The 17,774-nt window shown below is 55.2% G+C and overlaps 1 protein-coding gene across 1 annotated transcript in view; it reads right to left on the bottom strand.

Annotated features, from left to right (window-relative positions):
• The window catches only part of WNK2 (WNK lysine deficient protein kinase 2), a 143,644-nt gene that overhangs the window by 122,411 nt on the left and 3,459 nt on the right, over window positions 1-17,774 (bottom strand). The window contains exon 3 of the mRNA XM_017853687.1: window positions 17,398-17,774. Coding sequence (XP_017709176.1) covers window positions 17,398-17,774 — 377 coding nt within the window. The remainder of the gene's footprint in view (window positions 1-17,397) is intronic.

Below are 17,774 nucleotides of genomic sequence, written 5' to 3'. Positions count from 1 at the left end.
GCTCTGAGCATCCCGTGCCCCCCACCCTCCAGCGTCACCCACTTGGACACAGACCCCAGAGGCCTCTCTCCTCCAATGGTTGCCACGTGGAAACCAGCCTGGGTGGCTTGCAAATGGCCTTAGACGTGGTCCTTGCAGGAAAAAGGGTGATGTCTACACCAGCAAGAATCCCCACCCCTGCAAAGGCAGCCTAGCCCTTCCGAGCAGGCCTTCCAGCTACAAGTGTCCAGCAAGCACAAGCTATGTGTGCCTCAGTGTTCCCACCCCGGGGAAAAGCTCCCAGGGGCTTCAAGGAGGCTTCAGTGAGGGAGGCGCATTGCGCCCCAGCTGCAGTGTCCAGAATCACACTGGAGACTAAGGTCTTTCCAACCCTCCTGATTCGGCCCCCACCACGCTACCTGCCCCAGCCCCACCCACATGTAATTTTCCCTCCCCCAGCGAGAAAACACAGCGGAAACCTTTTGTGGAAAGGCCATCAGCCGTGCAAATACCCACCCCTCCCTGAGAGCTGTGGCTCCCAGCAGTTCCTGCCCCTCCCAAGCAGAAAGTGTCCTCTCCCCCGGTAGGGCCGGGCCGACTGCCCACGGGACAGGTGGCCCCTTAGTTAGGTCAACTCAAAGGGCTCCTCATTCCCACGGAAGCGCTGGAGGGGCGGGCCTGTTCCCCGGCAAGCAAGCCAAAGGCGAGACATACACACACACACACACACACACACACGTGCACACGGAACCCAGCAGAGGCCCTGACAAGCATACCAGGCCCCCACACGCAGCAGGGCCAGGAGCTTGGGGTCAGCCATGGAATGAGGCGTGAGTGGGGGTGGCCTGCACCGTGCTGAGTGGCCGCCCCACCAGGGCCCAGTGGTATCTAGGCACAGAGCCATCTTGTATAGTCAGGGTCCCACGCCAAACCTTAGTCACCCCTCACTTCTCCAAGCCCACCTGGAGGCCAAGGCCTAGGTATGTCCCAGGTAGCATCAGAGCGTGAGACCCCCGTGACCTCCAGCGCAGCCAGCAACCCTCACCGGCCCAGCCTGGTTTCCAGGTGGAAAGTTGGCAGCTGCCTCTGCTCAGCCTTGCCAGGCCCCAAGGGGCTCCACTCTGGCCTGCGGTGAGTGGGAGCGCGGACACAAAGGGCCTGCCTAAACCCCATCCATAAACAGTTGAGGGAAGCGGCCAGCAGGGCCGGAACGTTCCAATGTCACCATCTCGCTCCCCTCGGGGGAACAGAGCATGCCTTTGTCTTTTTATCATTGCCTTCATCAAATATTTACAGAGGCTGACAGGCCATTTCAGACAGGCCAGATATGAGCCAAAAGAGCTCTTCTCAGGACACGAGGGAGGCGCAGGTCCTGGGCACTTGGGAGGCACATGGTCCGACATATAACCCTGGGCAGGGAAGGGAAGGAAGGGCCTTCCCCACAGGACCTGTCCGTAGCCCTCAGACACGCCCCACCTGGGGCTTAGGCGCTAGTTTTCTGCACACAGTGCTCAGAGCTAGAAACGGGCCAGGCCGGGCTGACACCCCAGCCCTGCTCCCACAAGCTCTGCAGCAGGAAGAATGAGCCGCGTGGCCAGGCACGTGTTCTCCACGTTCCACCTCCCAGGCTGCCAAGAGCATGCAGCGTGAGCACCCCACCTAGGAAGGCACGCAGGGGCCTCGAGCCGTGAAGGCCAGGTCGGCAGCCCACCTGGACCCGTCTCCACTCCCCCTGCTCCTCCAGCCCAGTGTGAACACTAGGCAGCCTTGCTCGGGACAGTCTCAGCCCAGAGAGCCCCGGTGTCCACAGATGGCAAGAGACAAGCAGACAGTGAAACGCACTCGGCCACACAGAGGGGGTGTTAAGAGCCGGAGCAGCACAGACTCATCTCAAGCAGGACCCTAAAGCAGGCAGAGTACAGCCACAGGATGCAAAGGATCGGTGGTACCGGGACCCTCTGCCATGAGGGGACGCCTAGGTCCTCACTGGGGAGGGGCTGCACACACACTAACTGTCCCTAAGAATCCATCCCAGTAAAAGCAAGGCCCCTTGCTGTCAGCATTTTATTTTCCTTTACCTTTAAAAAATCTCACTTGTCCCTTTCTATCTTACAATCTACTTCCATGTATTTTTTCATCTTCTTCTGTTTCGTTTATAGCTGTTTTAAAGGTTTTGGCCCTTTTCCCTCAGCTAACCCTATTTCATCCTTCTCATAAATGCGCCCAGCCAAGTTTATCCGCTTTCATGCCTCCCTTTTTAACCCTCTTTTTACAAATGGCACAGGTGGCTGTCTGTACGAAGCCCATCTACAACCACCACACCCTGAGCCCATGTGGCTGTCTCACCTCTCAGCCGCCCAATCCAGAGGCCCAAGAGGTACCCAGAGCAGGAGGGCCGTGCTCTGGCATCCTCTGGGCTCCGTTTTCCCCAAGCTCAGCCGCAAACGAGGGGGCCCAGTTCACTGCGTCCAACCACACCAAGCCAAGGGCACCAGAGGGACTGACAGGCTGAGGAACTGAGCACTGGCAGCCCAGGGTAGGCGTCGAATTGCCGAGAGGCTGAAGGGGACAATAGGCCATCATTGTCCAGCCGGCAACTGGGCTCCCCAACACTGTGGATCTCCCACCACCGCTGGCTCTCAAGGGAACGTGCAGAAACGTGCCTTCCTCTGGGCAGACACAGACAGCCTCGGGCCTCCCTCCTGTAAAGATCACCCAGCCATATTCAGCTGCCCCAGGACCTGCTGCAACAGTGACAGACACAGGCTGGACAGCCCATCAGACAAACCTGCCCTGGACATCTGGCTCGAGGGGCCAGAGCAAGGCCAGGCCTTGAGGAGGCACCCCATAAGCCATCCATGTCCCCAGGGGTGTCAGAGTCAACAATTCCACTTGATGGACCTTCTCCACCCCTCAGCACCTTAACTCCTGCAGCCCTCCATGGTGTGCACTCCCAGGTGGGGCCAAGGGCAGGGGAGGCTGAGACTAAGCCAGGCAGCATCCCCATGCAGTGCCTGCTCAGCATGGCCCACCACTTGCCCCCCTTGAGGGGATGGAGCGCCAGGCTGGGACTGCCCTGGACACACACACAACCTGCCCAACTGTTGCCCCTCCTAGCTCTTCTCCACAGCTTTGTGTTTTCTTTTCTTCTTCTTCTTTTTTTTTTTTTAGATGGAGCCTTGCTCTGTCACCCAGGCTAGAGTGCAGTGGCGCGATCTTGGCTCACTGCAAGCTCCGCCTCCCAGGTTCACAACATTCTCCTGCCTCAGCCTCCTGAGTAGCTGGGACTACAGGCGCCTGCCACTACGCCCGGCTAATTTTTTTGTATTTTTAGTAGAGACGGGGTTTCACTGTGTTAGCCAGGATGGTCTCGATCTCCTGACCTCGTGATCCGCCCGCCTCAGCCTCCCAAAGTGCTGGGATTACAGGCATGAGCCACCACGCCTGGCCCATAGCTTTGTGTTTTCAATGCTTCTTCCAAAACACAAATTCACTACACTGCTCGAACCTCTTAATTAAAGACAAAAAATTCCAAGAGACCTGTCTGGGCACATGTCAACAGCCTTGCAGCTGGCTGACCCAGGAAGATGGCTGCCTAACTTGAAGACACAGGACAAGGCCAGACAGGAGGCCCAGGGCACCTCTCACCACCTGACGCACAAACCCAGCCGCCACCGGGTGGAGTAGTGTAGCCTAGAGTCACCAACCTGGGCAGGGCTACAGTGGGAGGTCACGAGGTCCAGAGCTCAGGACTGTCCTCAACATTGGGGGAAGCCTGAAAACAAGAAAATCAGGGGCATCTCGGCTCAGTCCTGCTGCCACCAGAATGGGAGAGAGGTGGCCCACTCAGACCCAGGCATCAGTCATCTTCCTTCTGGGAGGCCTGTGTGATCCCAGCACCACCAGGCTGAGAAGCCATACTCCACAGAGGGCAAGGGGACTTGCCCACACGTCTAAGGTCCACACAAGGACCTCCAGTCACAGGGGACAGCATGGAGGTATGCAGGGTGCGTGAGAGCCTGGGTCCAGCTGGAGGGGGCCAGGCTGGGACTGAGCCAGACCTCCACCCACCCCGAATCGAGCCAGTGAGAGGATGACAAGTGGGTCTGACCCAGGCCTGACTCACACCTGAGAAGGCCCCAAGCCTGAGACTGCACCAAAGTGCCCAGCTCAACTCCAGGTCTCGGGCAGCAAGGACAGGGGTGGAAGGACAATGAGGCAAGAGGGCAGGGCTGGACAGAGGGGCAGCAGGTCTAGGGCTGGGCTGGCAATGGGGGCCCAGAGGAGGTCTGGTCTATTCACTGTCACTGCACATATCAGCACAGATGCTATGATCATGACTTAGCAAAAATGTCCAAGAGTATAAAAAACAAGCTAAGAAGGGCACATACCGAAGTGAAAACTGCCATGTCAGAGGATGGAGGCTGTGGACAGCTCCTCCTCCGTCAGGCTTCCACGTCCATCATGTCATCTTCCCTAGCAAGCATCCCCCTCCACAGTGGCCATCCCCCCCATCCCCATGAAACCCAATGCCCGGGCACCCTCCCCCAACTCAACAGAGTTGGTCCAGGGCTGGCAGGTGGGAGGAACAACACAGCCCTGTGAAGCCTGAGGAGGGGCCCCACCCAAAGCAGCTGGATGGGCAACAGGTGGGTTCCCATCAGCCTCTTCCTGCCAGCAAGCCCCGCCTGCCTGGGGAACCTGCAGCCGCTCAGCTCCCTCAAGGCTGACAGCAAGTCCTGGTAGCATCAACCACTCAACCAGCTCAGGTGCCTCAGGCACCTAAAGGGAGGAGGGAGCCGGGCGACCCTGAGCCCCAGAACCACCTGAGCCTGCAGTCCACCCTCCTCAGGTGTGCCACAACCCCTCAGGCTGTGCGGGTCCCCACTCAGCCCCTGGCTGCCTGGGTGTACAGGACAACATCCTATATTTTCCTGTACCTCAGTTTCCTCCTTAGTAAACTGGGAAGCTTTACTGAGGGGGGAATCACAGCACCTCCCTCCCAGGGAGCAGATATGCCTCTAGAGGGGTGCCCCACTGACATGAGCATGGTCATTTCTGTGTTAATAACAGCACTCTGACTTCCTCTAGGTCCCCCACAGGGACAGCCTAGCCGGCTCTGACCTGCACACGCAGCACCCGAGCCAGGAATGCACAACCTCACACGGTCGTACAGAAACACTACACAGGGCCAGACAGTGGCTCACGCCTATAATTCCAGCACTTTGGGTGGCCAAGGCAAGCGGATCACCTGAGGTCAGGAGTTGGAGACCAACCTGGGCAAGATGGTAAAACTGTGTCTCTACTAAAAATACAAAACTTAGCTGGGCATGGTGACGTACACCTATAAATCCCAGCTACTCAGGAGGCTGAGGCAGGAGAATCGCTTGAACCCAAGAGGGTTCCAGTGAGCTGAGATCACGCCACTGCACTCCAGCCTGGGAGACAGAGCAAGACTCCCTCAAGAAAAAAAAGAAACGCCACACAGATCCAGATGGGGTCTCCACGCAAGACCACTGGCCCTAAACCTTCAGAAGACAATGCTGACAGATTTAAGAACAGTAATAACAAAAGGCGGAGGGACTGTTTTGGATTGAAATTGACATGACAACCAGACACAACACGCGATCCTTGACTTCCCGGATCCCTTCCCGGGGACGTGCAGTCCACCCATCTGAGACCTCACTGAGCGCCTCAGGTCCTATCCTGGAGTGCCTGGAGCATGGCAGGGGGTGGAGGCGATGTGGGAGCATCCTCGTTCCTACCAGGAGACACAGGCTGAAGCACCCAGGGGTGAACAGCAAATGGGTCAGGAAATCACAGGCACAGATACACAGGACAGTGGCAAACACCAACAACTGGTAACTCCAACTTCTCTGTTGGTTTTTCCAAAGTTTCCCAAAGCAAAACATTAGGGATACATGAAAACTAGACTGTTGGCAGAGAGGAAAAAGCTTTGCCAGGGTTGGCACAGAGGGTAGGGAGCTGGGGTGGCCACTCAGGAGGGAAGGAAAATCATCAGGGTTCACAGATGCCCGGGTGTGGGAGCTGTGGGAAGGGAGGAGCCTGCAGATGCAGCAGGCATGTGTGCTGTGCTGTCCTCTGCAGGCCCAGGTAGAGGAGGGCTCCAGCACACACAGACACTGACGGTCTTGAAGGGGCAAGGTAACCAAGACAGATACAGCAGGCACGCTCCACCCACAGCCTGCCACCCCTCCTGACCAACAGAAACCCAGAAACTCACTATGCCCCAGGGAACAGATCATAACCTGTTAAACCAATCAAGCCTCTCCCAGATACACGCACAGTTACAGTGGGCCACACAAACCCATGCTAACCAAGGAGACCAGAGAATCCCTGCTAAATATTTCTCTTTATGGATTAAAATAGGAACAAAGCCACTTGAGAAATTGACCTTTTGACTGCTTGGCCCCCACCTAACCACCCATTTGTTTCCCGCCATCAAATGTGGTTGTGATGCCTGGAGCTGTGGCAGCCCTACTGTAGCCATGAGGCCAAGCAAGACTAGGGGCAAAATGCCAACATGGATGAGGACAGAAGAAACAGAGAGAAAGCCCCATGTCCCAGCTGATGTTGCTGAGCCACCTCCAGGACTGTCACATTGGCCATCTCCAGATTCCTGATTCTGAGTAGGATCAAAGGTCAGCATTGCTTCCCACAGTCAGCTCACAGCTGAGAACTGTCCCATCTCCCCCACCGGACAGCAGGCACACACAGTGCCCAGAAAGCAGGGGTGAGGGGTGGATGGGGGGGGTGGATGCCAGAGGGAGCCCCAGTGACCCTCCACCACCAGTCAGCCTGTTACGCCCCTCCCCGAGCCAGTCTTGGCTTATAAGATAACTGTAAAATGAAAGAAAAAAAAGGGGCAGCCCAACACCTTCCCCCTCGCACACTTCAAGAGCTTCACAACACAGTGGGCATTGTAAAGGCTCTGAGAAGTTCCTTAACACCAACACCTGCCTGACCCACCACTCCCCAAACACATCTAGTGACAGAACCCCTTCTGCAGCCAGCCTCAACAAAGGGTTCAAAACAGCACTAAGACCAGGAATGAACCTCAGAACCATGGCCTCTTGCAAAACGATAGCTTTAAAGACACTCCAGAGACAGATTTTAAGTTGTGACACCCTTGAACTGCAGCTGTATTTTTAAATGATATATACATGTAAACAAGACCTAGAAAGTCCTATTCAAACATAAAAGCAGTTGTGTTCACTTGGATTATGGGTGATTTTTTTTTCATTTCTGCAAACATCTTTTTTTTTTTGGAGACGAAGTCTCACTCTGTCGCTCAGGCTGGAGTGCAAGTGGCGTGATCTTGGCTCCCTGCAAGCTCCACCTCCTGGATTCAAGCAATTCTAGTGCCACAGCCTCCCAAGTAGCTAGGATTACAGGCGCCCGCCACCACGCCCAGCTAATTTTTGTATTTTTAGTAGAGACAGGTTTTCACCATGCTGGCCAGGCTGGTCTCAAACTCCTGACCTCAGGTGATCCACCCGCCTCGGCGTCCCAAAGTGCTGGGATTACAGGCATCAGCCACCACACCCGGCCCGTTTCTGCAAACATCTTTAATGTAGCTGTTGTGTTGCTTAAATTAATCAACTATTTTTAGAGACATTCTAGATTTATGGGAAAATTGAGCAAAAAGTAGAGTTCCCATACACTCCCTCACATCCACACACAGGTTCCCCTATTATTAACATCTTGCATTAGTGTGGTATACTTGTTATAATTGATAAACCAATACTGATGATAACTAAAATCCACCATTTACACTTGGGTTCACTCTGGGTGCTGTACATGCTATGGGTTTTCACAAATGTATAATGACATGTATTCACCAGTAAAGTATCATACAAAACAGCTTCACTGTCCTGCAAATCTGCCTCTTCATCCCTCCCTTCCTCTAACCCCTGGCAACCACTGATCCTTTTTTTTTTTTTTTTACTGTCTTCATGGTTTCTCGCCTTTTCCAGAATGTCATCTAGTTGGAATCATACAATATGCAGCCTTCTCAGATTTGGCTTATTTCACTTAAATATTCATTTCTGGTTCCTCTCTGTGTTTTCGTGTCTTCATAGCTCATTTCTTTTAGCACTAAATGAGATTTCATTGTCTGGATGTGCCACAGTGTGTTCATCCATTCACCTGCTGAAGGACATCTGGGCTGCGTCCAAGTTCTGGCAATTATGAATAAAGCTGCTATAAACATCCGTGTGCAGGTTTTTGTGTGGACCTAAGTTTTTAACTCCTTTGGGTAAATACCAAGGAACGCAGTTGCTGGATTGCATAGTAAGAGTGCGTTTAGTTTTATAAGAAACTACCAAAAGACCTTCCAAAATAGCTGTACCATTTTGCAATCCTACCAGTAATGAATGAGAGTTCCTGTCACTCCACATCCTCACCAGTATTTGGTGTTAGTGTTCTAGATTTTGACCATTCTAGTAGGTGTGCAGTGGGAGCTCACTGTTTTAATTTGCAATTCCCTGATGACTTATGATGGGCAACATCTTTTCATATGCTTATGTGCCATCTGTGTGTCTTCCTTGGTGAGGTATCTGTTCAGCTCTTTGGCCTATTTTTTTTTTTTAGCTGATTGTTTTCTTATTGTTGAGTTTTAAGAGTTCTTTGTATATTTCGGACAACAGTTCTTAAGCAGATGGGTCACTGCAAATATTTTCTCCCCAGCTGTGGCCTGTCTTCTCATTCTCTTGACAGTGTCTTTCACAGAACAGAAGCATTTAATTTTAATCAAGTTCAGCTTATCATTATTTTATTTCAAGGACTGTGGCTTTGGTGTTACGTCTAAAGTCACTGCCAAAACTAGGTTTATAATTTGGGATTTTATATTTAGGCATATGGCCAATTTTATTTTTTGCGAGGGGTGCAAGGTCTATGTCTGGAATCATTTATCTGCATGTGGATGTGCAGTTGTTCCAGCACCATTTGTTGAAAAGATGATCTTGTCTCTATTTTATTGCCTTTGCTCCTTTGTCAGAGATCAGTTGACTTTATTCATGAGGGTCTATTTCCAGGCTTGCTATTCTACTCCATTGATCAACTGGTCTGTTCTTTCACTAATACTGCACTGCCTTGACCACTTTTCTTCTGTTCTTTTAAAAAAAAGTTAATATAATTTAATGAGAGCTAACTTAAATTAGAAGTTGTAATCAAGTATTCTGGGAAATCCTTAGAATTCAATGCTCCAGGGAAGAGAATTGGATGTGAAAACTCTCAGAAGCAGGAAAACTTGCAGACAGTGTTCAGGTTGCCAACCTCCAGCATCCCTGCTCAGGCCTCTCCACCCAGCTGAGATTCCCCAAAACGCAGCCCTGAATTGTCTACGGTCAGAGGCAGATCCTAGCTTGCTTTTCAAAAATCCCAGCTGCTGCTGTTCACACCCTTTTCCTTATCGGCAGCTCAAGCGCTAAGACAACAGCGGCATGGGTGTCCACAGCTCCTGGGCGGGTAGACAGGCAGCCTCGGGAACCAGCCTCCACCTGCTGGCTCGGCTTGCTCTCCACATCTCTGCTGGAGACAAACTGTTTATTTTGCAGAGGGAGCAAGAGGGGTGAAAAGAGGCTGACCTGAGGACCCTGTGTGCTCAGGTGAAACACACTTCTCTCAATAGTGCCCCAGCCGTGAAGGGCAGCTCGCACCATCTGCACTGCACAAAAGGGTAAACCAAGGCTCACAAAAACAGGTGCCTTTCCATGGCCACACACTGGGAACATGGCAGGGCCCTCCTAACCCTGAAGTACTTTGTGTGCACCAGCGCAGGGTGGCCGGGACCTTTGGGGTGATGTCCTTCCTGGCTGCGAGGCTCCCAAACCCCGCTTCCCATCATGGCAGGCAGATGCTGATGCCTCATCGTGGCTGCACAGCCAGGGCAGACTACAAGGGAGACCCAGACACAGGGCCCAAACCTCTGCTGGGCCAGGTCAAGTTCTTCTCCATCAACGAGGTGACCTAAAGCTTCATGCCATCACCTTGGGTATCTTCCAGCTGCAGCCTGAAGCCAGGCCCAAGCCACAGGCCCCAACAGACACCTACAAGATGCCTATGGGCATAGAAGGGCTGCAGGTCTCAGCTGTCCTGGAAGGTGAGGGGCCAGCCCAGCCAGCCCCGGACTACTGGCCAGCCCCACCCAGACCGTGGACTCATGGTGGCCAGCAGGGCCCAGGGGTGGGAAGAAGGGTAACTCCCAAGGGAAGGGACAGTTGTCTTTAAGGTACAGTAGAGTTCCCAATTTTGTCTTAGCACCTAAAACTCAGAATCTGCTGCCCATTGCATTAATCATGTTTTGAAACAGTGCTGGCATCCTGGAGCACCCTCCTGTCCTGTCCTGGGCAGCCCTTCTGGGCACAGTGATGAGCTCCTCCCTCCAGACTCCCCTGAGACACAGTCCTGGCCCATCCCTGCACTCCTGGGGTGCCCACCCAGGCTCCCAACTCAGGATCAGCCTGGGAGATCCCAATCCCACGAGGACCACCCTTGGCCACCTACGAAGCACTCAGATTAAGCACATCCCAAGCCAAGGCCTGCTCTTCCCCCAAATCCACATTTCCTCCTCCCGCACGAGGACAGCAGCCACATCCTGCCAGGCCCAAAGCTGCTGCCACCATAATTCCTACTTACCTTTTCTCTCTCTCTCTCTCTTTTTTTTTTTGAGATGGAGTCTGGCTCTGTCACCCAGGCTGGAGTGCAGTGGTGCAATCTCGGCTCACTGCAAGCTCCGCCTCCCGGGTTCACACCATTCTCCTGCCTCAGCCTCCCGAGTAGCTAGGACTACAGGCGTCCGTCACCACGCCCAGCTAATTTTTGTATTTTTAGTAGAGATGGGGTTTCACCATGTTGGCCAGGATGGTCTCAATCTCTTGACCTCGTGATCCGCCCACCTCAGCCTCTCAAAGTGCTGGGATTACAGGCGTGAGCCACCACGCCCGGCCTTTTTTTTTTTTTTTTTTTTTTGAGGACGGAGTCTTGCTGTTGTCAACCAGGCTGGAGTGCAGTGGCACAATCTCGGCTCACTGCAACCTCTGCCTCCTGGGTTCAAGCGATTCTCCTGCCTCACCCTCTCAAGTAGCTGTGATTACAGGCGCCCGCCACCATACTTGGCTAATTGTTTTGTATTTTTAGTAGAGACAGGGTTTCACCGTGTTGGCCAGGCTGGTTTCAAACTCTTGACCTCAAGTGATCCACTTGTCTCAACCTCCCAAAGTGCTGGGATTACAGGCGTGAGTCACCGCGCCCAGACGATTCCTACCTTCTCTACCTTCAGATCTGATGTAAATCCTGTGCTCTCCACCTTCAATTGCACCCAGAATCTGATGCTTCTCCCCTCCCTGCCTCTATCCCACCCAGTACCAGCCCTGTAGTCTCACACCTAGACAGTGGCAGTCACCTCCCTGCTAGTCCCCTGCCTCTACCCTCATCCCCAACTATACCCAAGGTGGCCAGAGAGATCCTGTTAAAACCTTACTCCACTCCGGCCTCCCTCAGAGCTCCCCAACCTGCCCAACACGTTTCCGGCTCTCACAGGCTCTATCTCCCAGGGCGGTGACCTGTCCTGCTCACTAGGGTAGCCCCAGGCCTAGAACCAGGACACACACTCAACAAATGCTCACTGAGTCAATGTACACACAAGCCTGCGCTGTTGAGACCCGGGCACAGGCCTCTGGAACCTTCTGGAACGTCTGCTCCCTCTCCTTCTCTTGATGATATCTTTTGTCTAGCTGTCCATCAACAAAGCTTTACCCAACCTGAGAGTAAGCCCCCAGCTATCCCAGGAAATGACAGGGCAGGGGTGGGGGGATGCAACTCTCAGGGCCCACGAGATCCTCCTGCTGACCTGGAGCTTGTCCTGGACTTGGTGGCCACTTGCTTCCCAGAGCCTGACATGGTCATGGCACTGTCACCAAGTCTGGGTCCTCACAGCCCAAGTGACCCGATCCTGTCCTCCCCGGGAGTCTCCAGCAGGCCCCATCTCATGCCTCCTTGGCCTCTCCAGCCCTGATGTGTCCCGGCCCCTTTATCTCCCTTGCTGTGAGGTGGTCTATAAGCTGTCCCCATCTGGGTCTGTCTGGTATCCCAGTGGCCACCTCTAGGTCACCTGGGTCTGTTTTATCCTCTGGAAAAGCAGCTGCCTAGAGGAAGGCCCAAGATCAAGCCTGGAGACGCGGGTGACCCGTGAAGCAGCCAGGGCAGGTGTGGACATTCGTATCCACGTTTAATGTGAGGAAAAATAAGAACACTGACCCACAGCTGCCCCAGCCACATCCCGGGCACTCCGCAGGGCCTGCAGACACAAATGCAGAGGTAGGATGTTTCTGCCACCACGGAAGGTTCCAGTGCTGCAGGAGGGCGTGTCCAGCCGCCCTGGCAGACCTCCTAACATGCTGACGAGGAATGAGAAAACACAAGCTTTGACAAAGGCAAATCAAATGAGCAGCATGTGGGGGCTGGCCCTCCACACATCTGAGCCAGTGCTGGGGTCCTCCCTCCAGGACTCAGAGAGCAACACAGCTACACTCAAGTCCATGGCGGCCTGGTCCTGATTCAGCTCAGCCAGGAGCCCACGAGGCACCGCTGAGCCATGGAAGCACCTGCTTCTAGCAGAAAACAAGCTGTGGTGCCTGAGCCTCAACGTGTACCCCATGACGGTGGCCTGCACAGGCTGCTGTCTGTCATCGCTGCTGACACACACCTTGCCACCACCACTCAGGGACAGAAGCACCACTGAGAGCTCGGTGCCCACATTTCTGCCCTGGTGGGAGGGAGGGAAAGCCCGTCTGCACAGGCCTTTCAGGCAGCTAGCGCCAGCCTTTTTTGCCAACTAAACCAAAACCATGGTCAGCATGGCGCAGAAAACATCTCACCCAGGAAAACAAATTCAGTGCTAGCATCCAAATGATTTCAAATTACAACTCTCCCAATAAAATTAAGCACTTCAGAGAATTTTAAAAAGGGGTGACCAGCAGTCAAATCGGGTCAAGCCTTCTGACTGTCTTGCCCCAGTGAGTGAGTGCCACGCACCTCCTCTGTGCTCAGCACCAGCTCACCCCCTTGTCTCCTCTTCTCCCCATGTCAGCTCGGTCAGGGCTGAAAACAGGTGAGGCTGGCCTCCAACAAGAGGGCATCGGTGCAAAGCACGCAGGCTCTCCAGTGCCCCAAACCCTGGCCGGAGGCTGCATGGCCCATGACATGCAGAGGGCCTGCCTAGAAAGGTGATAAGGATCCCACCTGCAGGGGACGGCGGGCCAGCTCAGCACTGGCACTGGCACGGCTGCTCACGGCTAGGACAGAGGCTGTCGGGTGGCTGGGCTGTCCTTGGAGGATGGTGGGGGGACCACCGGCTTGGCACAGGCTCTACACAGCGAGTCTCCACAGGCATCATCCACTCCCAGACCCAGGAAGATGGACAGGACACTGAGACACCCGGCTGGGCAGGACACGTTGCTCCTGACCCCTCTGGGCAGCACCAAGCAGCAGCAAGACCTACTTTGTAACTTTCTGGAACTAGCAGCAGCACCCCCACCCTTAGTCCTCTATAGGCCTCACACTGCTCTGCCAGGGCCCAGCAAGTGCTCTGAGCCAAGGATCAAGGAATGCACGTCTCCAGGAAGTAGAAAGACCCCCATGCTGGGTGCAGGCCCCAGCACCAACTCAGGAAACTCAGGTTCTAGCCCTGCCACAGCAGCTGAGAGGCAGCGGCACTGAGGTCCTAAGACCCTGTGTCCCCAAAAGTAGGGAGCTACTGACAGGGAGGGGTCAGTGTTGTTAAAGGGGATGAAAACCAAGCTTACTCCAGGTACCCGAGGGAGACACAGCAGAAACAGGAAGGTCCAGGAAAGGCAAACAGGCTGCCTCCCTGGGTCTGAGTTGGCTAGTTTTTCTCAACCTGGGGACCTATGGCCAACTCAAAGGTGGAGGCAAGTGAGAGCAGGAGCCCTGAGCCACATGGAATAGTGTTGGTCCAGCAACCTGGGTAGCCAGGAAGGGCAAGGAAGTCACAAAAGTTCAACACCAAAACGAGGAGGGAACAAGGTTGTGCTGACCCAACAGAAGGTAGCAGAGCAAGTGGTGGCCACGGCACCAGGCCAGGCACCTCCCCATTGTGCCGTACTGTGGCCTCACCACCCCCTAGAGGAGGGTCTTGTAGAAGGTCAGGCCAGTGACCCAGAACCCAGATGGGCATCCCCAGTGTAGCTGAGCCGGCTATGGCAGGTGGCAGATGCTCCCAGAGCCGACACGGAGCCCCAGGCTACCCCACACCCTGTCTGACAGTACAGGGGTCTGCGGGGGGACCAGGGCTGGCCAAAGGTGGCCACAGGAACACGGGACATGTGGGCAAGGAGGAAGGCGGTGGGATTCTGGTGTTTTACTTCCTTCTTTGTTACCGTAATGTGTTCTGCTGCCAAGAATGAAAGTTTATTCAAGAGAAGAATGACAGGGAGGTATTTTTAAATGGCTTCTCCCACAAAAAACAGTGCATGTTCCAGCTTTGCACACCTGGAGAATTCAGAAGGTGAAACACCTCACTGCCCTTAGATGTGAGATAAATAAATATCACTCTCTCTACGGAGCTCTTCCAACGCTAATTTATCAAAGGAAATCAGATGTCCTCTAAGCCAGGCTTACTAGGTCCACATGAAGGCATTTCCCCCGTCTGGCAAGGAACCCTGAAAAACACAAGTGAGCCCCACTAGCGCCTCTCAGTTCTCCAGGGAGGCCCCCCAGCCTGCGGAGGGCAGGAAGGGGAACAGAGCCCAGGCACCTGGGCAGACTGCAGGTGCTGCAGGCGTAGGGGAATAAAGGGATGGAGGCCAAGAGCAATTCCAAGAAGGGCTCCTGGCTGAAGGCAACATCTCCCTAGACCCTCCCTCCGCTGTGTAAAGCATGACTCCCAGGAACCCTCTCCATGCCCAGAATGCGGGGGTCATGTGCCGGATGGCATCTCCACACTGTGGACTAAGAGAGCCCCTCCCAGCACAAAGCCAACACACCTAGAGAAAGAGCGGCCATCTGTCGCCCTTCCCTGGCAGGGTGGCCCCTCTGCTCAGTGAGACCTGACCCCGCATCCCACCCAGGAACACACTCCCCTTGCGGAGTCCAACGTCCCTCCCACAGCCCTGATCTCCCTGCAGCCCTACACCCGACCCTCTTCCATTCCACACGCCCACCAGCCCCTGGCCCACACCCACGACATCACACAGGCAGCCGCATCAGTCCCTCCAATAGCTCTGCACAAAGTCAGCCTGTACCACTCTACACACAGGCAGGGGCCCTCCTCCCCTGATCCCACAGTGCCCTGCCATCTCCTCACTGGCGACCTTGGGGGCTGTTCCCCTCAGTCCTCACAGTTTGTGATGAGGCGGCTTCCAGCACAGCCCCAAAACACACCAGGTTCTCAGCAAAGGGGGCTATTCTAAGTGGGTCCAGACTCCCTCTCATGGAAAACCCTCTCAGATCAGCACAGACAGAGGGAGCTGATCCCAAATGACACACATTGACCAGGGACAAATGTTGGAGGTATTTCTTCTGGGGGAGGTTCAGGGAAACCACCAGCTTGGGGCACCAATAACATCCCGGCAAGGAACATCAACATATAGACAAGAAGCATACAGACCAGAAGCACCTCTAGGTCGCTGTTCCCATCTAGAGTCATGGAGCAAGAGACCCCTGGACAGAGGCCAGGCTCCACCCCCTGCCCGCAGGGGACAGACCCAGAGACAGAACTGCTTGCCTTTCCTTAAAGGGAATGGGAACTAACAAGCTCCAAAGTCACATGCGCCTGAGATGCCCCAGCCAAATCAGCAGGCTCTGGCTGCTGAGATCTAACTCAAATCCAGTCTGCAGCAGCACCCCTGCTCCATCCGCCAGGCTGCACAGGCAGCCCTGGGAGGCAGCACCTGAGGGTGCTCGGGTCGGTGGGCAAGAGCAGGAAGACTGCTCACCAGAATCAAGAGTCATCTCCCCTTTCAGGACCTCTCTTCTCTCTGTCTTCCCTTGCAGCAGGAATGCCCAGCACACCCCAGGACCCCCAGATCACAGCCTGCTGCCCCACCCACCGCCTTTCCCGTACCATCGGAACCTGCAGGGCCATGAAAGAGGGGAGCTGCTCAGTCCCTCCTAAGGACCTCACACAATGCCACTGACCCCTGCCTTGAAAAGCCACATCTCCAAGGCAGAACCAAGAGGTGGTGGAGAGGCAGGTCTCTGGGGCTCTTTGTCTTGGGAGAAAGGCTGACGACAGGTCGACACCCACCGAATCAGCCAGACTTGCACACACATGCAGGCCACCCTGTAGGGGCCCGAGGATATAGCAACTGAATCCCATTTCTGAGCCAAAAATACAAGCGTCCTGCAGTGTGGCTGGCGGCCCTAGAACACAGCTTGCCCCAGCTAGCCCCAGCCCCGTGTCAGGCCTGGACTGGATGGCCAGCTAACTTTACAGGCCAACGAAGTACATTTACACCTCCAGCCGGCACTCTCCCAGACTGGCTCACGCCTGACAGCTGCCCTCCTCCAAGGAGGGAGGCCTATAAACACCCCCTGGACAGGCATGGCCTCTGCTTCCAAGGCTGGCCCAAGACAGCTAGGGTGGCTGTTTATATAATCTTCCAGGGCTGGGGCTGACACCACGGAGATGGCAGGATTATGAAAAATGCATACCCAGAGCCTCTGCAGCCAAGAAAACCCCCACCCGCATTCTGCATGACTCGGTTTTAAGACCTCTCACACGTCCATTTTGTGAACAAATGGAGTTCTCAGAACAGCAGAGGCGACTACCCACATTTCCAGGCCTTGCCCAGCCGGCCCCAGAACTCTACCAGGCACCACCTCTGGGTCACAGGCCCAGGGTCAGAAGCAGTCTCTGCAGGTCTCCCTGCTGGGGCAGCCACAGCTTGCCGGACACAGGAAAGTCGTAATTTATGAGCAGCTCAGAGCCCCCAAACCACTCTGTAACTGCACACACCAGGCCTTGAAGCCTCCACACTGTTTTGCAAAGACACAACAGTCCAGACTCCCTGGGTCATTAAAGTAGGTCATCAGGACTGGAGAAGCAGCCGCCTAAGAGACACAGCCTCCGGGGCCCACTCTCCAGGGCCCTCTCTATGCCCACAGCGCGCACACTTACACCAAAAGCACACCAGAGGCCTGCCCTCGCCACCAGCTGACTCACGAACCGCAACCTGCGCACAGACACAGCCGGGCCGCACATGCAGTCCGCACACCTGGTACGCATCCTGCCGGCCACCCACACAGAGGGCGACACACATGGAGCTCCGTCGCCCCCAGGGCTTCTTAAGGCCAGGCGCAGGAGCAAGGACAGGCCCAAGGACGACTCGCGCAAAGACCCTGCGGGAAGCCCCCTGCGTGCTGGGGCGCCCTCACCTGAAGCTCACACCAGGCCACCTCCACCCAGGTCTCCGTGTCCAGCCCCTTGTAGACCGTCTTGAAAGAACCGCGGCCCAGCTCGATGTCGAACTTGAGGAAGCGGCCGTCCAGAGAGGTGGCCACGGCCTTGAGATCGTCCTCGTCGTCCTCCTCCTCTTCGGGCTCGTCCCGGCGTGTGCGCCCGGGCTCAGGCTTCGCTTCGGCCGCCCCCTCATCCTCCTTCCTCACGGTCTCCGCCGCCTCCTCCCTGGGGCCGCCGTCGGGGTCAGGCGCGGTTTCGACAGCCGCTGCGATGGGGTCCGGGCAGGGCTCCTGCGCGCCCAGGGGCTCGGGGCCGGCGTCCGTGGGGCTCCGGGGCTCCGGGCTGCGCGGCC

This window comes from Rhinopithecus bieti, unplaced genomic scaffold (genome assembly GCF_001698545.2).
Source record: "Rhinopithecus bieti isolate Rb0 unplaced genomic scaffold, ASM169854v2 scaffold_37505, whole genome shotgun sequence".
NCBI classification, from domain to species: domain Eukaryota; kingdom Metazoa; phylum Chordata; class Mammalia; order Primates; family Cercopithecidae; genus Rhinopithecus; species Rhinopithecus bieti.
Note: the sequence above shows the minus strand (reverse complement) of the source record. Positions and strands in the feature narration are given on the sequence as shown.